The sequence below is a fragment of the Camponotus vicinus genome, unplaced genomic scaffold (genome assembly GCF_025532165.1).
Source record: "Camponotus vicinus isolate PSW18456_S1 unplaced genomic scaffold, iyCamVici1.0 SCAF_11, whole genome shotgun sequence".
In the NCBI taxonomy this organism is placed as follows: Eukaryota; Metazoa; Arthropoda; class Insecta; order Hymenoptera; family Formicidae; genus Camponotus; species Camponotus vicinus.
Genome location: NW_028141947.1, coordinates 13346408 through 13372535, shown reverse-complemented (window position 1 = coordinate 13372535; position 26128 = coordinate 13346408). Strand labels below are relative to the sequence as shown.

General features: G+C 35.0%; 1 protein-coding gene and 1 long non-coding RNA gene across 7 annotated transcripts in view; one reads left to right on the top strand and one right to left on the bottom strand.

The window, feature by feature from the left end:
* Positions 1-26128, bottom strand: part of LOC145961997 (uncharacterized) — a 125537-nt gene that overhangs the window by 89427 nt on the left and 9982 nt on the right. For 4 of the 6 annotated variants that reach the window (XR_014435774.1, XR_014435777.1, XR_014435776.1 and 1 more), the window contains exon 3: positions 4958-5047. This is a non-coding gene — a long non-coding RNA (uncharacterized LOC145961997). Of the gene's footprint in view, positions 1-1362; positions 1830-3672; positions 3785-4957; positions 5048-26128 lie in introns of those variants that run through there. The other 2 variants (XR_014435778.1, XR_014435773.1) reach the window with 2 other exon arrangements.
* Positions 1-26128, top strand: part of LOC145961996 (aristaless-related homeobox protein) — a 118561-nt gene that overhangs the window by 88141 nt on the left and 4292 nt on the right. Inside the window, exons 3-4 of the mRNA XM_083082710.1 lie at positions 5120-5492; positions 18462-18507. Of these exons, the coding sequence (XP_082938836.1) occupies positions 5120-5492; positions 18462-18507 (419 nt within the window). The remainder of the gene's footprint in view (positions 1-5119; positions 5493-18461; positions 18508-26128) is intronic.

Sequence of the window (26128 nt, the reverse complement as noted above, 5' to 3'; positions counted from 1 at the left end):
AAAAACTAGTACGCAATTAAGCTTACAAAACAAACGATTAGATGTGATTTCAGTGACACGATGTGTGAGAATAAAGAAAGGAAAAAAAATATAGCGATATTTTATAATATTCGTGCGAGTCACAAGAAATCTCGCGAACGGAAAAGATCGGGGAAGCTTAATTGCCATTCGCGGTATGGATTAGCGGCTAATTAACAGCCGTCGTTGTCCACAGTGCGTACTGCGTATGTCGCGTTCGCGTAAGCGGTCACAATGACTTAGCTAATTGGTTGATTGCGACGCGCTAATTTGCACGGCCGTAAATCGCGCACACGCACATGTACGAACGTACACGTACAATCGGCCGCTAACGGCGCGTAAATGTAACAAAAACGATGCGGTTTTTCAAGTTCCGTTTCACGGACATGGCAGTGCTGCGTTCGCACCGCGTCATTGACACGTACTTAAGAAGCCAAGTTATTTGCTTAGAATTTTGCAACTACACAATCTTGAAAATTAACAAAAAAAATTCTGTTAAAGTAGAATCAAAATTGAAGTTAAGCGTAAAATAAGCTCGCGTTTCCTCAAAACTTGGTATTGAAATATCGCATATATATAAGTACACTTGAGCGTAATAATAAATTCAGAAAAAAATGTAGTGCATGCACATAAAAATTAATAATACTCTGTACAATTTTATTAGTTGCATTAATAAAGCGATATCTCTCGGCGTTCCCGAGATTAATCATCAGCTACAGGCCTGCAATCGTTTCTAATCGAGCATGACGTATCTAATTGAACATTCATGATATTGTCAAGGCGCGCGCGAGCAACAGCCGATGGGGAGAAATAAATGGGTCCTCGCGAGATCGAACTCGTGGTAAATTAAGGACGTCGATGCGATGCAGGTTTATGCTACCCGTTTCGCGATGGAATCGCACTAAAACACGTTTCCGTCAATGTTTATTACGACATACACTTACTACGCATAAACCAGCTATCGCTAACCCGCGCTGGGAATAACATCGACGAGATAACGCGAAGCACATAGTTGCGATATAGTCGATTTTTATAAAATTATGTTGAAAGCAATTTGTCGCTTGACATTTATGAATTCGTGTTAATTAAAGATCTGCGTTTTCCCGATATTTTCATTTACATATTGTCATTTAGAGTTATAATTAGTCAATCAGAATTACTCTACCGTGTAATAGAATAATAACGGAATGAATTATTTCCTAACAATTATTTTTGAACACGCGAGGAATTCTCGTTAAGAATATAACTAAATTGATAACAACAGTTTTAATCTGATTTTTGTATTAATTTTGTTATCTTTGCGTGCAAACCGAAACTGGTTACGAAATTGATGCGGAATGAGCAGTGCTTAGGCTCAAAAATCGATATAATCTGCTTATGGCGAATAGATGCGTTATCTCAAGGGGGTATATTTGTCCGCTCGCGATTAAGCCAAAGAATTTAATGCGTTATCGCAAGGGGAGAATATGAGAGAGCGAATGCTTAGAGCTACTCCCGATTCCACGGCATGCGGTGAAATTATAGTGTTTACGCGAATTAGATTTCGGTTTCGGTAATTTTCAGTTAATAATAACGACGAACTGACCGGCGAGTGAACGCTTAAGTGCGGCCTCGAGCCCCATTAATGCTATTATAATGTAAAAGGCTACCTACACGTTCTGTTCTCTCTCTTTTTCTTCTCTCGTCTCCTTTTCTCTTTTCAACTTTACTTCTCTCTTTCTGTCTCGTTTCTTAAACGCGTCGATGAACTCGTAGTTGCACACATAGTTGCACATGCGTGAACAAAGAGAAAAATCCAGCCAGATTTAGATCTGTGTATTATCAACATTATATCAGAGCTACCTGCATTATAAGCTCATTTCCGATAAATTAACTTGATTAAAAACGGCCGCTTAAGAATTGCGTAAAATCTCGTCGAGATCTCCTCCTCATCTCATGCCTATTTAACCTCGGCTTTCCAACGAATCTCTCGCTCCTAGAAATTTGTTCGATCGATCGCCAGTTTTCTTTAAAGACCTCGCATACGATTGTACGATGTAAGAGTTGCATTTTACTGATATGCGCGGAACGTGACAGGGATATTTGTAATCGTTGCGAATTAAGCTTCGTGGAAAATCTCAATTGAGCTAAATTGAATCAAGCACACATATGTATACGGATGCAAATAAGGAAAAAATAATTTCAATGCCAACACAATAAGATTGAGTCAAATACTGTATGCATAATAATAGAAAGAAATTTGAACACTGCTTGAGTTTATAACTATCAAAGTGTTATGAATACATTATATTATATATGCGCTTCGTACGTAATCTATTCATATCATTATTAGTTTTCTGCTTTGTAAAAGAATATATCATAATTAAAAAAAAGAATTACTGTAAATATTTATATAGTTTAAAAATTGGAAAATTTAAAATTTGAAATTTTTAAAAATTTATCTTATGTCATTTATGTATTAACAACAATCATTTTTAATTCCGAATATATATCTATTATGGATGATTTTACTGCAACTTTCAAGACAACAAATAATATTGAATGTTATTACACGATTACCACGAAGCTGGCATCGCGATTATGCCAAGATGTGAACTCGTAGGAATTAATTCCTCTACGAGGCAAGGTCGCAGTGAAAGGAATGACATCTCTACCGCAGATACATATGCGTATAGTAATAAATCAAATTATATATTTTAGAGACTCGTATATCAAATTATTATTAAAATTAACTTAAATTTTATTTTCTTATTAGAATCTCTTACATTTTCGATATATTATTTCGTATTATAAAATATTATTTTCAGTTAAAAACAGTAAAATTTTAATTTAAAAAATTAATGAAATTTTTAATAAAATTTCATTAAAAAAATTTTCAAGTGTGATGATATAAGATTCGTTAAATAAAGTATTTTCTATTAATAGATTTGTATTCTTCCTATTTGAAAGGGAGAAGTTTTTCAGAAAAAATGCACTTAAGTATCAAATGCAGTGTTTTCATCTTATTTGCTTACATCACTACATGTATGAGTACGATTGCGGCGAATAATAACATCGATGCCGAGTAAATTGCTCGATTTTTTATATTTCTGTGCCACAAATTACGCGGAAACGCTCTAGTTTACTCGCAAGATTTATTTTTTCGAATCGAATAACGATGCAATACGGAGATTAACCGCGGCAGGTTCGCAAAATATAGCGAGAGGGCACGCGAATTAAAGGGAATCGCGCAAGAAAATTAATGGGCATGAGAAGCGATTGTATCGTTTTGTTCGATTTATATATCTGCGCATGTCTATTACATATCTTACATTTTTCTCGAAAGATAACCTGCATGTATTCGTCATGAAGTTTTTGCGAATGTGCAAAGATGTGTTCGAGATAGCGCAAGTCATTATATACATATATGTATTATTTTATTTCAAATATATTAATTAAATATATATTTTAATCTAATATTGCTATTGATGACAGAATTCTATTTTTCGAAATGATATACTTATTTTAGTTCGTATTATTCTCTTTTCATTGTCAATAAAAAATTTATTATATCAAGAAGCACGCTTATTTAAAAAATTTGTTAATATTTTTTAATAAAAGATATTTTTAAAATTTTACATTATATAAATTTCTGGATGATTATGTAAAAAATTTTTTTTATAAAATTTAACAGTTATTTTAATGGTTAGTTTGATTTTTACGGCAATCTCTTCATAAATCTTTTCACAAAAGCGGGAAAAAATTTGACGTGTTGAAATTCTAAATCCTGAAATGGTCTACGGTCAGTACCTCAAATAAGTATTTAAATTCGCTTGTAACTAAAACTAAACCAATGATCTCCAATTTTCTTGATCGATCATGAAATTCGATTGCTGATAAAATATGATCACCGGATCACGTAATAGCTGATAAATCGTTTCACACTCTATTTGTGTTTCAATTGCGATTGGCCTAATAAGAGCCCAATGGCAAACTTCAGTGAAAGTAACCCTAACAGCCTATTTTCAAAATTTTAATATAATTATTAGAATTCAATAAAATGTAAAAGTAACCCCAACAGTGAAAGTAACCCTAACAGTCTATTTTCAAAATTTCAATATAATTATTAGAAAAAATTTTAATAAAATGTAAAAAATAGAGATCCGAAATATAAGGTGTCAACTTCGCGTCTTCGTAATGTGAAAATTAATGCCAAACGATGGAAGCCGATAAAAATAACTGTGACTGCATAATCCAATGAATAATTCGAGATAATCGTTTGTTATTAGATTTGACATTCACGATTTTCACACGCGCTATTGAAAAATACTCGTGACACTTATCATACTGCGCGAAACACGTGTTTGGAGATTGACGTCTCACAACAAACACAACGCGCGAAGTGACAGACGCCGATTGAGAATATCCGCGGTAAACGCGATCGCGTAATCCAGAGAATAGATCGAGGCGATTGTTTATCGTTAGATTCGATACTCGGCATGCGATATTAAAAGATATTCGAGATACTTATCACTGCGCGAAATAAAAAAAAATTGTCGCAACATTTTGTTTCCAGAACATAAAATTTCGATCAAAAAATTGTGAAAATTAGACATTTTTTTAGAGTTTTGAATAGTGCTATTATTAAATATATAAAAGAGCTATTTTCTATCGAAAAATATTAGAAGTTAAATCTCGAAATAAAAAATTATGATCTGTTTTAATATGTTGCAAAAACGTGAAGTTATATATAAACCATCCATTTAAATAACATAATCCTCCTACGAGTTTATATATAAATTTATATTCGAGATGCAACAATTGTCTTTTATAAAATCGATAAAATATCGCAATGATTGCTATGATAGATATAAGTAAAAATCATATTTAGCGTTGCTTGATTAACAAACTGCTAATTATTAAGATAAAACTGCATTATCGCAGATAAATCTCGACTCACCAAAAGTCCTGTTGTTTTCAATTTCAAGTCCACGTGCGTTGCGATTTTCAAGTGCTTCAAGTGCTAATCGTTGCAGCTTTCATGTGGCACCTGTAATCATACATAAAAAATAATTATATTTTTATTATCATTTATATATAAGTGATGTAATTTTTCTCGCAGATCATTCATTGCGAGGAGGCAGCGAGCAGGCCGTCCCGCAGACGAGTCCTGCGAGCAGCACGAGCAGCTCAAGCCAGGTTACTCAGGTGAGCCAGCAACCTCACCCGCAGCCTCATCAACAATCGGCGCCGACGTCAACGACGACGACGACGCCCCAATCTACCCAAATGGGCATCTCCACGGAGGAGGTGAGGCCCGAAGAAGAAGGTGCTCATCCGCGAGCGACCCCGACTAGCCCCGAAAGCGAGACTGAGGCCGACGATTTTGCGCCCAAGAGAAAGCAGCGCCGTTACAGAACAACCTTTACCAGCTTTCAATTGGAAGAGCTCGAAAAGGCCTTCTCCAGGACGCATTACCCGGATGTATTTACAAGGTAAGTCGACTAATTGAATAATTTGGAATTTTTATATTGATTTCTCTTCCTCTCTCTCTTTCAAATACCGAATGATTCTCGGACAGAATTTTATTTATATAATCGTATAATATTTGAAAAGAATTTCTTTAAACAAAAATATTGCATAATACGTGTTGTTGATGAAAATAAACTATACTAAATGAATAAAAAATGTGTAGCATATGAACAGCAAAAAATAGATAATTTCAATTCTTAATAACAGTCGAGCGAAAACTAATTGATACAAAGTTCTTTCTAAGGGCTCATGCTTTTCCTTCTTAGAATAATCTCGACAGCTAAGAGCTTATAATATATCTCGATCGCCGGATAGGAAGCTTATGTACCTTCCGTGAGTCTAGACGATAGGCAAATGTCTAGCTGTATTTATCAGGCTTTAAAATTCGTGCTCGGTGGAGTAATGGGATTTAGATACAATGTGAGGAGTCTATTATCTCGGCTGCCACCCAAATATTTGGTTGTCTGGCTCCTGTTCACTTTCCCGGCTTATCGTCGATATTATCCCCCTCCTCTCCTCTTTCTCTTTCTCGCTACTTACTGAATTCTTTTTCAAAAATGGTCTCTGCCGCACAACATTTACGATGAGTGCACAGGTAGTCCTTGAGCACGGTTATAAAAGAGATCTGGTTATCCTAAGTGTATACTACCTGAAACAGTCTCGAAATAGTGATGATCGAATGACGGTTGGAGACACAATATGTGCATCGGTATGTCTTTTAAAAGATATGCCTGTTAGAATTCTTAAGCTCTAAGTGAAAAATGAGGCATCAAAAAAAGAAAAAAACGGCTCCTCAATAATCAATAAAATTAATATGTAATCGGTTTAATTATGTGCGATAAAAATTTAATATCAAAATTTTATATCTCTAGCAGAATTTGATTTTAAGAATAAAAGATTTCTTGGAAGAGAAATCATTAAACATTAATAGTAAAAACGAAAAGAACATTAACGTTAATTATAATAATATTGAATATTCTCGTTAATCTCTTATTTTACTTTCATATTATTTCATTTTACTTTCACGCATTTCTGCCGTAATGATATATTGTATATAATTTCTTGTAGTAATCATATAATATACAATAAATAATATGAAATCTCTAACGTAAAAGGATATTTTGTACGTCTTAGAAAAAAAAGACAAATATAAAATCAACGTAAAACGTAAACTGTCTAAAGCATTTTTATTAAATATAATCTCGAGTAATAATTGCGTCCATTTAATTTTTTTAATTTTAATCCGTGGCAGATTTTAAATGAATCACGCATGTTCATCAATGTAAGTCTGCAAACGTATTTGCGAGTGTAAATTCGCGGAACGATACATCGATCATCGAGCCTTCTTGCAACTGGACTGACGATCCTCATGCAAATTCCCATCCGTAGACGCGGAACGGCAGTTTTACATTAAGTCCCCTGCACACTCGGGTCCAGTTACATACGTACAGTATATCGCGCCGCCATTGGGCCGCGGCGCAATCTATCTGGATAGCTTTTTCTTTTCTCTTGTCCTTTTTTCGGTACCTTCCTCCGTGGAACACCCGGTAGGTAACTAATAGCGGTGTAATCGCTCGTAATAGGTCCGGTCCTGCGGCCACGGTATGGGTTCTCGTAATTAACGAAGCTGGTGGGGGGAGTATGCAGAGAGAGGTGAAACAGGTAGAGTGTCCGTGGTATACGGTCAAGACTGAGGAGATGTATTCGCGAATGCGAGACGCGTCATTTATGTGTACATGAAATTGCGATTCGTAAGATAGGTCCTAGCGAGCAAAATACTTTAGCTAACGAAATTGAAATCAATCCCTTCAGAATTCTAATGGTTTCTCCTTTTTAATGAAAAAAAAATTTAAATGCGTAAGATCTATGAAGATGCTTAAAAGAAGGACGAATGTTTGTGAATCTTTTTGATCGTAATTGAGAAATTGCTAGTATATCGATTTTTGAAGAAAAAGGCATAGAGAAATTTGATGTGAGTGATGGAATTATCGTGTTACTGTTTATTAGAAAATGATAAACTAAAATGTATACAAGCTCCGTAATTTAATATCGCATGTCTCGTGAATATACTATTTATTTCTATATAATTTATTTATCGATATACAACTTGTTTTCATAATCAATCATCCGGTATATTAATTTTTATCATGAATATACATGTTCTCTTACAACGTCGACACCTATTTATTTGTCGCCATAAAAGTTTTTTTTCTGCAGGAAATGGCCAATAATTGAGTGAATTGGCTTCTAATAATATTCGTGTCGCATCTATTAATTTATTTCTCATCTATTGGTACGCGTTTCCTACTCGTGGAAAATTATCCGATGTATTCTGCCATTCCATAATATAAATTGATCTCCGCTTCTTCCGCGATTTTGCCGTGCAGAGGTATTAATTTCACACTAATTGGATTTTATGGTCGCTTAGGTTTATTGACTAGTCCAACGAGAAAGGAACGAAAAAAAAAAGAAAAAGAGAAGAGAAAGTAAAAACCGCGTCGTGGAGCATGATGCATATTCATTAGGCGCCTGAAGGGCACGCGTGCGATTCGGACCTATCGAAATACAATATATCGACGAGCCAAGATGATGCTCTAGCACGATTAACTTGCCGTACAACGTGAATAAAAATTCATTTGCCAATAAAAGACACATGTTCCCGCGTGGTGGCTTGTGTACCAATTGGACGATAAATATATTTCTCTTTTGCATACATATATTTCTTTCGTCATTTATTTTTTAATCAGTAGATATCAGTCTGACTGCACAATGTCAGGCAAACTTTTTTTCTGAACTCTTAGTTTTCGAGATTCCTATATAAATATTCTTATATCTATAAATTAAGTAAATGCAATTTTTATTTTTACTCATGTGTACATCTATCTTTTGTTGCTTCTTCATTTCACTGATAAAAAATTCTTTATTGTAAGCTTTTAGATACGCGAGATGTAATCTTAATTTTTTCTAATTTCCATATTTTTCTTGAATTTTTGCTATTTTTGTTCTTGAAAAGAATTTCAAATTTCCAATTTCGCCTGTGATCGATCCGAGACGAAGAAGTAGCCACGGACAAACTATCGGCGACGGTATGGAATGCCATTTTCAAGTGCGATAACAGATAAGCGCGCGTCTTTCTGCGAGTCGCGAGTGCGGGCTCGATTGGCATTTGCGAGGGAGCGCGCGGATTACCAGATTCGTCCTGCTTATATGGCACTTAAAGCCAGCTCGCCACGTAGGCTCGCGAGAGAGCGTGGCCACTTACCTTCACGGGCTCTTAAGATCTAATTTAGATTAGAGTATTGCGACTCGGGTCCGCGCTGCTACCGACGACGGCGGCGTCGAGCCCGACCGGACTAATCATTCGACCGCGAGCGGTTCCGCTAACCAGTCTCGGTGTCCCTGTTGATTTTAATTTTTTATCCCGGTTATAAACTCTAGAAGAGAGAGATACAAAGAGAGGAAGAGAGAGAAAGAGAGGGGGGGGGGGAAAAGAATGAGAGCGGAGCATTAAACCGACGAGATCCCGTCATCGCTTCGAATGTCCAGCTATGGTTATAGTTTCTTTCTCACGAATGACGTGGCTAATTAATAACCTCGTAAATATAATATATACGGTGTGTTAAGACGCGTTTATATTCCAGCAGGTTTTTACATTGATATAATGGATGAAATATCTCGTGCGATGTTTACGTGAGATTTATTTTATTATTTGTTTCTCTCTCGGTATTATTTGTTCATCGTAAAAATATATCACATGTAAGTCAAATTATCTCAGTTTAATTATGTAAAGCTAAGTGCTGAGAAAATGTCCGAACTAGTCATAACAAAACTCTTTGATGATTCTTCATTTCTTAATTGCTCGACCAACCGGGCGCTATTTCATCCCGAATTCGCTTTCAAAAGCTGACTCGGCGGAATCGCGCGCGGCCACCCCCGTCGTGCGTGTTCTCAATCTATCTACACGGTGAATCCATAAAATTTATCGTCGGTTTGCGACGCGTTTCGAGGGATCCACCTGTTCAAAGGGCCGCGCGACGCGCTTCTCAGTAAATCATTCCGAAGGATGCCTTTATATCCGCGGAGTGGGCCAGTGGTGAGTTTAATAAGGATGATTGTTTCCAGTGATCCATGGAACGGAACCAGTTCTACGGAGCGGTCTCTTCTTCTGCTCCCTCCTCTCCCCCTGCCCCTCTCATCGTACTTCTTGCGTCCACTCTTTCCTCTTCACCCTCTCTCCGCCGCGATTCTAGCCATCTTCTGGCCCTGCCGTTCGCTTGTGTCCCGCAACTTCTCCTGTCATTAATCGGCCGACGACGAGTCATGCTCCGATTAGATCGATTAGAAACGCTGCCGACCCGTTATTCGTTTCTCAACAAATAAGATTAGTGCCTTCCGGAGTTAATTAGTGGACGCTGTTGCTACGTCGGCTCTACGGAAGCGGCATTGGATCTCTGTCCGTCACGTTAATCAACGACGTAAACTCGATACCGCTTTCATTCCGTTTTCGATCGATCATTGGTTTATCGTGAGAGAATAATATTTGGATTAATAATAGGTGGCAAGTTTTACGAGAAATGCGGCATTCTTATTTTATATATCAAAAGTTGATAACATATAATTTTTTCTTTTCTTTTATCTAAGAATAATATATTATATATATATGTATATTTTTAGTTAAAATTATATATTAATAAATAAATTCAAATTTTTCTTTCCATCCATCTATCTCTGTCTCTGCCTAGAAGGGAATATTAAATATTTAACAGATTTATAGTATTTTTAATTAAAATTTTTTACTATTTATGATTTAGAATCATTTCAAATTTTAATTTTCAGATTGACTCTAAGAAAGGAAACTCATACGTCAAATCGAATATAATAAATGTTAAAAATATACTGTCTTTATACAAGATACGGTGAATGCTCAAGATCCCCTTTAGATAAATATGTTAATTACATTGCAATCTAAACAACCTATAATCGATGATTCGAATCCATTCGCCTTGCCCCTTCGAATCCCGTTCAAAGCGCGATGAAAAAGATTGTTAAACTATCTCGAGGTCGTCTCTTTCCTCGTCCTTCCTCGACATCCTCGAAGACGGCGCGGCTCCGTTGTCGAGCAGGACGAAGGGCCTCCTCGTCTCGCGAAGTGCGAAGGAGAGCGAAGAGTACAGGTTTGTCCAAGGTCCATCCCTCATCCGATTGGCGGTAGTGTGGCCAATCAGTAATTGGCTCGCCACGCCGTACGCGTATTAAGCGCGCATTACGCACGCATTACGCAGCCAGCTACCGGCATCTCTCTTTCGCCTCGCTCCTCACAAAGGTGGCGGTCGATAAAACGGCCGCGGATCCCGCTCGGGAATAATGCGAGCGGCAAAAGCCGCTTGTCACCCCTCGTCAGTGCGAATTACTCGTCTGGTCGGCGTGATTCGTTATTAAACATTATCGATACGGAGGCGTCTCCTTATGACGTGTAAGAAAGGCTTCGAGCGTCGCTTATTATCGAGGCTCGAACTTCGACGACGCGTCACCTTTTCGACATATCCACAGGTAATGATCGTGTGTGCGTAAATCTGATTCCGTGATATCCTGATCGTAGAAGTATATATTTTATGGATACACTCTTGCCACTTTTCGTGTCAATCTGATTTTCAAGACTTTTTTTTATGCTTTGCGTGTCATACACATCATTTCGTTATATTTTCGTATCGTGAAAAAATTGATATTCTCGAATAAGTTTGGCATTTTTATTAATTACCTAGCCGAATTTTTCTTTATTCATATAATTATTATTTGTTAATGTATTTTTTATATTTTATTATTAATATGTAGTATTAATATAAATATAAATTGTATTTTATCTACATAAATTGCATATTAGTCATTTTTAATTGTACAAGAAGTTATACTTATATAAGTTGTATGTTTATCATTGCAGTAAGATAACAATCGACAGTAATTAAAAGCAAAATGACTAATTTTTGTTTTATCATGTTGATATGATGCTATTTTGTAAGTAATTAAAAAATATTTTGTTATCTCATATTTATCAAGAAATATATCGACTGACGCAAATAGAGATATAACTATGTAGAGATAAATGCAGTACGTGATTTAATGCAGATATAAATTCTAAGACTTGTTTATTCAGCGCGATCGTAACAATGCGCATGAATTGTAATACATATGCTTACAACATAACATATTATATAAATAAGTGTATATAAATAAGTTTTATAACTAACAGCTATTAGTTCTTCCTTAGTCACAAATGTGACTAATACATCAACCATGAATCAACATCATTTTTTTATTCCCTTTCGGAAATGCCATGAACAATTATATGAATATAAACAAGTTTGGAATGAAAAGTAAAGGGACTGTAAATTTAATTTAATATAAATCGTACGCGAGCTATTATTTAAAAAAAATATACTATTAAAGTCATTGTGATTTTATTTATCAATCAAGTTTCGTTAATAATTGCCAATATTGTCTTAATAAGATAAGGAATTTTAACTCTTTGTTTATTAAACAGCTTAAAGATTAAGAGAGATCTTTACATCAAACTTAAATTACACAAAATTTTTTTTTGCCTTAACGGACAGATTTTCTGACTCGAATTGTTCCGGATGTGGCATGGCAAGACAGTTGCTATTGCATTAGTAAGTTGTTATGACAAAAGAATAATACCGGCGACTCGCCATTAATCTAAAGAGAAGGTAAATGGAAAACTAGGATCCCTCTAGTTTGGAAAAAACACGTGTAAGGCCCGCGGGCCAATCGTCGATCACGCGAAACGATTGCATGGCATGATCTTGGTAGGTAACGAGAATTAATAAGAGGAAAAAAAAGAAAAAGAAGACTTCGACTATTCGAGTCTTCTACGAATCGATCGAACAATGATATGTGTTTGTAATTGTTGATAATAATAATTGTAATTCTATTAGTAGATAATTTCAATGCTTGATTTTTTTTAAACAAAATTATAACTAATAAATATATAGTTTACCATTAGTTTATCATTAGAAGCAAAAGATAATTTCAATACTTGATTTTTTTAAACAAAATTATAACTAATAAATATAGTTTACCATTATTTTTTTCTGATCTTTCTTTAAAATATGCTTTAAAAAAAATACAACAAAATTAAAACTGTCCGTTTTCCTGTCAGCTCTGCAAATTTCTGCGAATTTTTGTAAATTCAACGGATTTCGTGTCGCGCGCGTTAAACAATAATAATTGCGATTGCGCCATAAGTGGGACAATCACGGCCGTCGCGGCGACTGACGACTGCTCCGACCTCCGGGGTTAATTAGATAATGTAATTGTGCAGTAATTACTTAAATTACCCGCGTGCCAAGCCTCTTGCTCACACCAGCAATATCGCACACACGCCCGCGCGCATTCTCCATCTCTCCTGTCTCGCTCGTGCATTCTTATACCCTAGCCATCTATCTCTTTCTCTAACTCGACTCGAGATTCGCATTCAACGATAATCATTTCTGCAATACGCGTATCCGAGCCGTATGCATAGCACAATTGTTGCTACACACGAATCGAAAAAAAAAGAACAAATTGAATCTGTATTAAATAAAATTAAATTACTTTAATAAATAATTAATTATTTTAATTAATAATACATTACTTTAATTAATTTAAGTAAATTTATTAAAACAAGATGGAAACTGCAAACTTTTTTTCATTATGAGAGTCACGCCAATATGCTGTCAATTATATCAATAACAATGACATTTATGAAAGCGACTTTTATGTATATAGAAAAATAATATGGAACATATCATAGATACTCAATAATTAACAGATGTATTATAATTTGGTTTGTATGAACCAACAATATCTTTTTTATAATTAAATATTAAATAATTAATACGATTATGTTAAAAAAATAATTCTACATAGAAATATGAAATTTCTTGGGAATTATATTTATGCAGGTTTTGCTTATAAATAAAGTAATACGAAAAATATATTCTCTGTATAAAAGCAAAATAATTAATTCCATACATATTAAAAATGATTGCAACTTGAAATATCGTGATTAATCACTATCATTTCGTCATCGAATTAAATTTCAAACGTGTTAAATCCAAATGTTGTTGAAGCAAACGACGCGAATAAATAAGCGCGCAAACACGATTAAACCTAAGTTAAGTAAATTATCTTCTTTCATCCGTGACTTCTGACGAAGCGCGGTTGCAACGAAGGACTTCGTGCCGAGACAGGAACAAATAAGAACGGCAGGATGCCGCGGCAGGAGTAGCAAAGGAAGAGAGAAGTAGAGAGAGAGAGGAAGAGAGAAAGAGAAAGAAAGAGAGTTCTAGACGAAGAAGATGACGAAGAAACTCGCCTTTAATCCACTTAGCGGCCTCTTTTGATGCTGCCCGTAGGTTTCGCGTTATACTACTGTGCGGTTGCGAAATGGCAAATCCATTCGCGCCTCGCAATCCAATTGCTATAACTTTGCAACGTTGCACAGGACAGAACAGGAAGGACTTCCTTTCAGCGGTCGCAATAGATTCTGAGAATGGTTTTTCATTGCGAATTATTCGCGCGAAATAATCTATTCGCCTAATCTTGAAAACTCTGGTTCTTCGCGCGAAATTCGAGAAACTCGCATAACCACGGAACCGGATTCTAAAGAGAGCTGTAATTATCGTGTTGATGCAATTAATCGACAATTAGCCACGTTTTATTTTGCAATGCGTGTGAATGTAGTACCTGTGTTAATTGCAGTGCAATTGTGTATTCCATAATACGAGAATGTATTTTGTATATAAAAATATTAAAAAATATCAAAGATATAACAGCAGCACTGTAATATGTACATAAAATATTAATTTTTTTATTTAAAATATTTGTTTTTTTATTTCTTTTTATTAAAAATGGCAAAAATTATTTCGAATTTTTATAAATTGAAAATTAACTCACAATAAAATAAAATATCTTCTTTTATACCTCACTCAATTTTAAGTGAAATTTTCGTGGATGAAATTTATTTATTTGGTTAATAAAGATATGTAAAATAAAAACTATGTATTTCTTATTGAATTCTAGAGCATCTTGTATACGTACAATAGAGATTTCAAGCAAATTGATCTTTGAAGCGAAATTGCACAAAGTTTCTATCGTCATCTCATATTTCCCATTAAGTCACGAATACACGACTAATCTCTATATATAGAAACAACTCGCGATTTTTCCGAAGCCCGCACATTTCCCATGGCAAGGACATATTGTGGACGAGGGAGTTAGGAGAGAGACATATAATAACGATACGAGCGAATCGAGGGTAACCGAGAGTCTCGGTGAATGGCGGGTGTAATTAGGGACGTCCGTCTAACCGCGAAATTTCGTGATCTTATTAAATCCAGAAGGACGCCGGCGAGAACGCGCCTGGAGAGAGAAAAAGGGAAAGGCTAAATTATTATTACTTGTAAGCCCCCAAGGTGCCTGAGCCTCGTCCGCCTCTTCGATGGTGTGCGTTTCGTTCGCGTTTGCGAAACTCATGCGTGTAATGCACATATCTAATAAAGATTATATCGTACTCGAATGATCAGAAAAGTGACGCAAAGATTATACGAGATAAATAAAATATTTAAATCGCCAGACAGAGGGAACAGCAATATAATTTTCCTCATTCTTGGAGAGATATATATAGAATATTAGATATACATGTCAAAAAGCACCTCTATGATATAAGATCTCGACCTATTTTATTGTAGTAGCTTTTTATTGTCTTATGAAAAAAAGATAAAATTTTAAAAATAGCCGTAGAAAAGAAATAGTTTGATGTAACATTCAAACATTTATTTTTAATAGTCTCGTCCAACGGTATTCATTCCACATTTGTGAGTCAATTACAATTAAACAACGGACAGAGAAACTACGTACATTATCGTACGTGGCGCGCGAGCCTGTTTTTCGTGAGAAGAAGCTGATAAGTGCGCGCTTTCATACTCGGCGTTTCATTGAAAACGAAGTCGAGCCGCCTGGTAGCAGGTACGAATTACCGTCTGCAACTATGTTCGCCAGAGTAGTCATTAGCGCACGACAACGGGTAATCAGAGAGTACCATGGCTATATACGAACGCGCGTCTTCTAGTTACGTTTCCTCCAATAAGCCCGAGTATGGGCCGTCAAAATCATTTGACGACATGAATACGTTTTGCAATTACCGGCCGATACACGATGAAAGTCATTTTGGACGATTAATCAATGGCTAAACATCGCTCCATTACATTTTGTTAATAATTTCATTCACCGACTCAACTTTCGATAAACCCGGTTTGACGAGTTCAATCTCAAAAATTACAATTTTTACATGTATAAATTTTATAAATAATAAACAGTATTATCGTTCGCATAAAGCATACATATATAATACATAAGAATATCATTATATATAATAATCTTATATATTTTATTACATATAAAAGTAAAAAAAGAAGTATATTATATTATTTCCTCGTGATTAATAATTGTAAAATGACGTGGCTTTAAAATTGAAATATAACGATATATAATAAATGCAATTCGAAAGGTTCTTGATCGAAATGACCGATTGGAAGAATCATCTTAGACGGAATGCAACGAAATCAGGTGAGCGGACGATAATAAAATCGATGGGAGGTGAACCGGGCGAATCTGTGGACCGCGAACTCGCGCCGAAATTCCCTGTAATTTCGGGAGCTACCGTCTGAAATGCACCTAAACACGAGATTCGGGCGATCGTACGCGGGAGCTTCTGTGCGTGGCATAATCACCGAGATTTCCTCGCGATTTCGTGGAACATCTGGGCAATTTGCCTGCGAGATGAGAGACGCCCGGCGGGCTGTCTCACTGCCCGATTCACTCTCTCTCCTTCTTGTCTTTCTTTCTCTACCCGCCGCCGGATATACTCGCCGATTACACGATCACCGCCGCATCCGATTCTTTTATCGCAACAAGAGTGAAAACCGGGAATATTTCCGGCATGAATGAATCCTCGACGCGCGGAATGTAAATTTTCGACACCAGTCATGATTCCTGTATTTCGCCTTGTAATGATTTCCTTACATTCTACGAGGCTTTACCTTGTTCTGGAGAGGTGAAAAAATTGGAAATGTGTTCGCACAATTTCCGGTGAAATCGCACGAATAGCGATTTAAACGGGTTATTATTTTTATTGGAAATATCCTGCGAGCAATCGATTAGTCTAGATAAATCAAGCTAAAGGAAATTCAATGACATTAAAGTCGATGACTATTAATTTTCTTTCTCTTCTTAAAAATATTACAGTTGTAATGCTATCTCTGTAATCTTACGCTCTTTACGTAATTTATTATGATTATAATACTTGAGATACATACATCTTTACAGCAAAGCGAAACATTTCTCTCTCTCTTCTGGATATGCTCGTGTACGTAACGTGACAAAATGCACTTTTTAATTATTAATGCATACCTAGACATTCAATAAGCAATTTGAATTATATTATGGGTCCAAATTAGAGGTTTGCGCTTATAAATTAAATCCTCGATACTTTGAAACGCATTCTACATCCTTTTTAATCAGTAGTTTCTTAATTCAATATCTGCATACGCTTCAGAATTCTATAAACGACGATAAGGAGAGTATTCCACATGAGGCGAAACATATACGCTTTGCAAAGAAAAGTGTCGTGTAGTACGTGCAGACATCGTGTAATGTGCGCCCGCGAGCGAAGGATGCGAAACTCGATCGAGTGGAAAGGAAATGATCGGTATCGTGTATGACAAGATCAACGTTATGTAAAATATCAAGAGCTAATAATTATTTGCCATTACTGCTGCGCGAGTCCGGTCAATTAGTCGCGGATAATCGTATTCGTAATAGCCGAGTATCTGTTTGAGAGAGAGAGGGGGACAACAGTCACCTACATAAAACGAGAATTTTATCTGACGCGCTAACCGCGGATTCTGATCGTCTCGTAATAGATATTAATAGCTCTCGTCACGACGGCTCGTGCAGGTAGCAATCGAACGGAAAATCACACATAATGTTACGAGATCCATAATGCAATTAATCCCCATCGTGCGTCGTTATACGCGGTTAATCTGTCTTCGGATGCAAAACTAATTAAGGTAATGAACGCGCGCGTTTTTACAAGACCGGCTATTTCGCAGAACGGTTTCTGCGATTTTCTCACGGATATGATACGAGGTCAGACCGCTATTCCCCAACGCTATTAAAAGACAAGCAAACCATTTTTTTCTACCTGAATTACATTGCGTTCTTAAGTAATACATGCTCAAGAGAGACAATAATTATAGTTGCAATTATATATGCAAAGTTTCAATTACTCCTGACCAAAAATTTAGATATACATTTGATTATATAAGATAAAAAAAAAAGACATTTCAACATTACAGAATTTATATTCAACCTTTTAACAGCATGTATATATAATATTTAAAATAAATGGTACAAAAAATATATAAAATAATATCGAAATAATAATAAAACCAAATACAACTAAACCAGATCAATAAAAAAATAAGAATTATATCATAAAATATTGATTAAAAATAATTTTATATAAAATCTTTAAAAAGCTTAGCAATGAAGCTCTTATCCATCTAATAAAACAAAAAATGATATAATCAAAACTTTTCAAACATTAAATGTAGTAAGTAATATACAATATGTATTTATTTAACTGACTATCAAAAAATCATTAAAAATAATTTTATCACTGGTTATTTATTATTATTTAGACATATTGAGTAATAGGAATATTTAATTGACTGGAAACTCGATTTTCTCTCTGTTAATTCGCGTTTATCGTAATAGCAAAATCGAATAACTCACACTCGCAAATAAGCCCGCGGCTACGCATAGCCTTGATATCTTTTTCTAGTGTTAATGATTGTCTTTCTTTTTATTTTTAGGGAGGAGCTCGCTATGAAGATCGGCCTGACGGAAGCACGGATACAGGTCAGTAGAATCTTATTTTATTTTGCGTAAAACAAAATATGTAAATAAATAACAACGTAGATAAATTCACTTTACATTTCTGATGCGAATTAATTAAACATATAGTTCTATCAAATCCGTAATATATGGATATTTCATGATTTTTAATTATTTTTTGCAGTTATTGTTTAAGTATAACAAAATATAAATATAATATAAATATAAAAAACTACTTTTCAAATTTGAAAAATAATGAATCTCCGAAAATAACTTCGTACTTCTTTAATAAGTGAATAAGTAAAAACTTGCTGTCTAGTTAAATGTAATATAAGAACTAAAATTAATTAATTATGTCGGATTATATGTATTGATGCATGTTATGGCGCAACTTAGAAATTATTTTAATAATAAGCAGCTACAAACTCAAATTTTGTCGGTTGGAAAAATGAAGTAATACTTGGTGGTAATAATGTGGTTAGAGGCGTCTGCTTTGGCGCGAAGGTGAAAATAATGCGCGATCGCGCATCTCTTGCGTAACAACAATTATCTCGTATCCTCTGACATTTGGATAATAGTTTCGAAGCCCGCAAACGCGCGCAAAGAATTACTCAAGAATTACTTAAGTTCTCCGCACGATCACGTATCTCCAACTGTGTATAATTTACCTTCGTGTGGCGAAACGCGATACCCTTGCAATATAAAAATCATCGACCGTGAGTCTTTTAATTATTCACTTTTCAATCTTTTTCAAAGCGTCTATTATCGTTAAAAAATTATTAGAAGTAACATTCAAATTATTATTACTTATATTGTTGCTTAAAAAAATTATAAAGACATATATCTACATTATTAGAAAATTTACATAATGTTAAAAAGATGATTGTGCACATATAAACAGGCAACTATTTATGGCAAGAATATGATTAAGTATAATTGATTTCTACTGTTGCGGCTATTATCGACGCTGATTCCAAGTATTGACGTCAGTAATTATCGAACAAAATAATTAAATACAATTATTCATTATTAATATTAATTATTTGCTCGACTTGTAAAAAAAAGAGATCGCAACAGGAGTACATGTTATTATGCAAAAATCAATTACGATTGATAATACTTTAAATCTCGTTATCGATAATAAACGCGGGAGATTGTTTTCTCGTAATTGTTCTCGATTGTTCTCTACGCAACAATATCGTATTTGAATAGTAAATCGATCATTAAAGGCACTAGATACTTTCGATTAATCAATACTAAAAATACATGTGTGTGTGTGTGTGTGTGTGTGTCACGCATTTATAATTAAATTGTAGTAATGTTCGTTCTTGTGTTCAAACAGCAATTATGCCATTCGAATACATTTAAATATTTCAATAACAATCATTAGATTAATTCTCAGTTCCCACTCAAGTTTTTATTGCACTTCATTATTACTATCGTTCCACGATCAAGGTATTTATTATAATGTTTCGTCTTTTGCGCGTGCGCATACATGCAATCATGACATCACATAAAAACTGGAAACCTATAAAAAGTAAATCATTACGATAAATGCCGCATAAAATGCTATTAAAATGTAAACAATCTGTAATATATTTTTAAAATCGTCATAAGAAAGTATCATACAAAACAACTCAGAAGATTAGTATGTATTTTTTGTATTTTTTTCTTTTAATAAACTAATCATGGAATGTTTATTATGTTAAATAACTCGTATTTTAAATCGAATTTGTACGTGTAAGATTTACATTAAGGAAAAATATTACGTTCGAGAAATGTTTCTAATTTAATATAAAAAATACTAGTTTAATGAAATATCAAATCTAAAATTTAAAAAAATATTATTTAGAAAATATTAACGTAAAAAATATTAACGTAAAAAGATGATATGGTTGGGCTCATTAATGATATCTATTTTGCTGATTTTTATTGCTATTTACGCATTTAATTTTTTTTTTTTTTTTTTAGTGTTGGATCTGTTATTCTCACTTATTCGAAGGAACGCGCGAATATACGTCTTCTGCGTGACGACGATGGCTTCTTACTGGCCAAGAAGAGCGTGTCTGTATGCCATAGTTGCGTGAACAGCTGGCTAATTTGCTCAATTAGTTTAATTTATTCCCGGTACTTACTTACTGACTCTTTTTCTTTTTCTTAATCGGCCCGCGCGTATTTACCTCTCGCTCCGTCCTACAGTTCTTCATCCCTTGTTGACTCCGGGGGCACGCACACTCGCGCGCCTTTACACGATCTTATTATTTTCCTCGCAACGTGAAAGTACAACGCTTTAACATTAACCCGATACTTTTCATTATACTTGCAAATTCGTCACCGTCCGCGAATCGGCGATTCATCATCGACGGCCAGGAATTATCCGCGACAACGCGCACGCGATGAGAACCACTGTTCCACCGGAGGAATGACATGCCTGTCGTAATTTCTCGCTGTGGCGTTAATAATTTTCAGGAATCCCTGAACCTGTATCGAGAGGCCTTGCGTTCTTCCTCTCGCTAGCTGCGGCGAGATGACCGGCTTCGCGAAGCTGCGTCCCTTTTCAATCGCGATAGAGGTGTCAATTGCTTTCAGGGCCGTAACGAAGGGAGATTACGCGTGTTGGTTTATGAAAATATTTCAGGGAATTAGGCTTATTCAGTCGCGATGTCTTCTTGCCATTTAAAAGATACGAAGTCGAGAAGATTTCTAAGTGTATTGAATTGGAATTGCGCGGGAGAATTTGTTTTGATTTTCAATATTAAATATTTCATTAATTTTTGCATTTTAAATTAAATGAATTTTTACGTTTGTTAAAATTAATTTAGCTTAACAAAAATAAGATTTTTTTATCATGTATATTTATATTAATTTCTAATATGAAATGATTAAACTTATTTATTTTTTATTAAAAAGTAATTAACGGTAAGTTCGATATATATAATCTATCACCAAATATATATATATATATAAATATATATATTAGGAATCCGTTTATAAGCGAGGTAAGAAACGACTTTAGTGAACGCCACAAATTTCTGTTCGCTCATCCTAACGCGCGAAAATTAGGTTGTCGGGCGATTCAGTCGCCGCTTGTCCATCAGCTGTCATTAATATGCATGACAAATACATCGTCGTGGAGAATGAAGTGCGATTTTTTTCGACGCTGAACGCTTTGCCCGTGCGCATCAACGCGCAAAAATTAGGATACATGACCTATCATTGGCGATCATTAATAATTCATGAAATACGCGGTATCGTTTGAGGATAGGACGCCTTCTTTACGCAGAGACGTTAAAGACAGCGGCTCATATTTATAACGCACATTTAACGCTAAACGATAACATTGAATAAAATCTTCATATAATAACTAACAGGTAAATTAAAAAAAACTAAAATATTGTGCGTAACATCCCATATACACATTAATTATGTAAAAGGTCAAATTAGATTAAGAATAGCGCTCGATCCCGGATGATTGCGGAGCACCGTGAATTTAATCGCATTTATGCGGGTTACTATAAATAGAAACATTGCGTTGCTTATCACATATTGAGGAAAGGTTCATGCAAATGTATGCTTCGATGCAGCTATTTTATGCTAATTCGAATCTTAAACAGTGCTAATGTCCAAAGCAAAATATGCTCGATATATTCGATCGCTTTACGAGATTAAAAGATATTTTATTTTGCCTTCGATTAAAAATTAAAACATTTATACACGAAAATATCTCCGCGCGACGCGTCCATTTAAGAAACGCTAATTCTCGAGTAAACAAATTCTCAGTTCTCGATTTGACTATTAATCGAGTATACGATTTTTTTGCACGGTTCGATGAATAATGAACGTTCCTTCTCGCAGACTTGTTTGCCGATGAAACCTGTCGCTCGCATGAATAACAGATTGCTATTAGGCAAAGTGATTATCGGTTGTTGCAGCGTCGACGATTAATTATTTTTACGATCTCCTCGAGTGTGACGAGATAATCGACAAGTCGCGAACTTCTGCTACGCGTAAGGAAGTTCTTGCGCAAGTAAAACTTAAGTTACGGATAAAAATATCATCTTTTTTTAGTTCGACGTCTGTCTTTTGAAAAAGATACACGCGAGACATTGCGTTTCCCCGAATCGATTTCGGCAATCGACAGACAAATGGAATAAATCCGCTTGACGTGTGCGTTTTTATTCATGAGCTTGGAGTTTCTTTTACGTTTGGATTCTTTTCTTCTGGCACAAGAGAGATTTTTTGATCAAAACAAACAGTACGTATATCTTTGTTTCGTTTTCATGTTAATAATTTCCATACAACATATTTATTTATTGATTAATATCATAAAACGAGTTTTTGCTCTAATAAAATTAATAAAATTAATTTTAGACAATAAATGAACTTGTGTGTGTGTGGGTAAAATATAAAGATTGCGTATATTTGTTTAAATTATTCAAAATTATAGAATTATTAGAAATAAAGAATTTTGTTGATGTGCGCGAAATGATTCGCCAGCTTCACACATTAAGATTTTATTAATAAAGTCTGTTAAAATAAATCAAAGTAATATTTATTTATACGTCTGCATAGCTCTAACATTAAATAATTAATTAAAATTATTTCTTTTTCCCCTTTTCGTTTTTCTGAATCTAGATATTTTATTTTACAAATTAAAATAATAACGATAAAATATTAAAAAAATAAATTTTTCAAGATAATATCTGAATTATGCATAAAATATTTTATTAGATATAAATGTGCCTTGCCTTGACTTTTATCTTCTATCTTTGGCATTTAGTTCTTTTTATATCAAGTTTTCAATTATAGTCACTAAGTTTGAAGAAGTTCAAAGAACGATTCGCTCGAGGAAGTATCTATACATGGCATGTCGAAGGCGCGGGAGAATCTTGTTTGTCGGCCAAAGAAAGAAAGAGGAAAAGATTGAAGCGGAGAAGCAGAAGAAACGAACATAGCCGGCGTTCGTGTAATTAATGCGGCACGATTAAGCACGAAACGACTAGGTTCCGGCGGCGACGTGCTTGCGTTTTGTTTTAAAAGCCGAGAGTCGGAGATGTTTAGCGCCCTGCTGGGGGCAATCCTGCTCACCGTGGGGGGTCCTGGCACCCGAGAGCCCCTTCCCCATTTTTACCCTAACGATGCCAGGGGTCTCTAATCTCTTGTGTGTCTAGGTGAGATTCCAAGACGAGCGGGCGGCACACGCGGAACGCGTATGTTTGCCTCTCTCTCGAATGATAAAAATCGAAATATAAATATCGGGGATGTAATCGATTATTGCGCAACCGTAAATCTTGCGTTTCAATTTGCAGTAGATTTGCCCCTTTGTGGAATGATTGATTTATATATTGTTAGGAGTGCGACGTCTAGTTCGAATTGTCAAATCTATTAATTACGTGATATATGACACACATTATACACTTAATATATAAAGAGAGAGAGAGAGAGTAAAAGAAGAAAAATGATAATATTTTATTGCTGTTGAATAATGTACAGCAATTAATAATCATTTTGGAAAATCGATAAATATGAACATAAATCTTGATAAAATTTAGGAGGAAAATTATCCTCAATCTCGCTCTTATAATTGCTGATAATACTAAACGTATTACTTTAAAGCGAATCTGAGATCTATATATGAAGGCGGAATTTAAGATCGAGTAAACCGATCGAAATCATTTTCTCGATACCGAGCTACCAGAATAGAGATCGGCGGATCCTTCTCACGGGATGCACTCGTAGTCGCCGTCCCGTCGGTGAGCCGATGATCGAGTCCGATCGTCAAATCGCAGAGTCATCGGGACACACGTTTATCCTCGTCCGCGCGATGACGAGGCTGCACCGTGACGAACCGTATTGGGAGTGTCTACATCTCCCGGCGGTACTTTTGATTCCCAAACTCGTGATGTTGTCGAGAACCGAAGCCGACAATATGAAACACGTAGCCATCCGATTCGGGAATCCCGCGAATGTCGATGGAAAATGAGGCAAATCTCTCTCGTCGTACATGGGAAAGACAAGCGAGCCATGTAAGGTTCTCGTCTATTACGCAACCCTGTGATCGATGAAAAGAATGAAAAGGAGAGACATCATTTTCCAGTATCGTTATCCACGTTCTTTCTACGTGACACGTTATTTGATTCTTCTGCCTCGAGATGCGAAAGTCTCACATATATATATATTCCTCTTTAATAACATTAAATAAGAATAAAATTTTAAAAAAATTTAAAAACTATATAAAATATAATATTTATGTAAAAAAAAAAACATTCTTGATCGATACAAAATAATTTGCATATGTGTAATAATAATAATTACTTCTTCTAGATTTATTCTCAAAGACTGATCAATATTATTAAAAAAAAGTAACTAATCAAAAGACAAATGTGATTAAAAAAATAAGACAGTATATATGAATATATGAATATATGAAAATATATCAAAAAATATGAATAGCCGTAAAGGGATGAAATTCATGTAATAAACGATGTGAATTGAAATTTAATCCATATTTAAATTCGCATTCAGAGAGCGAAAAAACTTTATAAAAGATAGAGAACCGTTCGCAGATTACCCGACGAGAAATACTTGTAAGTATCTCGCACTCTTCAAGCGGTAACACGAAACATCTCTCTGCGGAAATAATCACCGGAAACGATAAAAGATCCCGGATAGTTTTCAGGATAGACAGTTGCTTCTTGAAAAGTTCTACTCGAACATGTGACGTAACGAGCCGCGCGTTTATACTTTAGAATACGATCGTATTCTACACGACGGAAACACGATGGTACAAAAATGCCGCTGGAATCACGGCAGATGCTCGCGCGCGGAGAGATTGGATAAGTTGAATTGTTGTTGTCCTAAATCGCTCGTCATTGCAACCTGTCACGAGACATTTCTCCCTCCCCGCTCCGGCGCGACTTGATATTAAAACGAAATCGGCGATACGTTATTTGCGTTCGGTTGAACTCGCGCACGGCATAAAATCGACCTAACAACCAGAGATAGGATGGTAAACACAGCGGGAAAAAGAAGAAAGAGGAAAGAGATGCGAGACTGACGAAGGAATGAAAAGGAGCGAACTTCCGCTGAACTGATTAGATGCTCGGGTCTCTTCGGAGAAGTCTCGCTGTGGAATGAAATGGAATGGAATGCGCTGGAATCTGGCGGACGTGCATCACGAACGGTTTGTTCGCGATCAACTTTCCATTTAAACGAGTATCAAAATTAGATCTTGTTAGGTTTTACGTTCTAATTTCCGTTTTGTAAGTCGTAAGAACAAACCAATAATATCTTTCGCATTATGCACAATAAAATGATTTGTAGAAATATTTAATAATATATTTAATATTAATATTTAACATTTGGTTATTTTCTTGATATATTTTAATAATTTTAGAAAAAAATGTTTTATGTCACGCTGAAATAATCATAACAATTGATACGTCAAAATTCTAAATTTTCTCAGATTCATAATTTATATCAATATTCCTCATAATTTATATCAATATATTAATTGAATATATTGAATATTATATATTATAGATAAAACGATTGTCATTTAAATGATAACTATAAAAACTAAAAAAACTAAAAGCTCTCATTCTGTATGTATAGGAATATTAATATGATATTAATATGATATTAT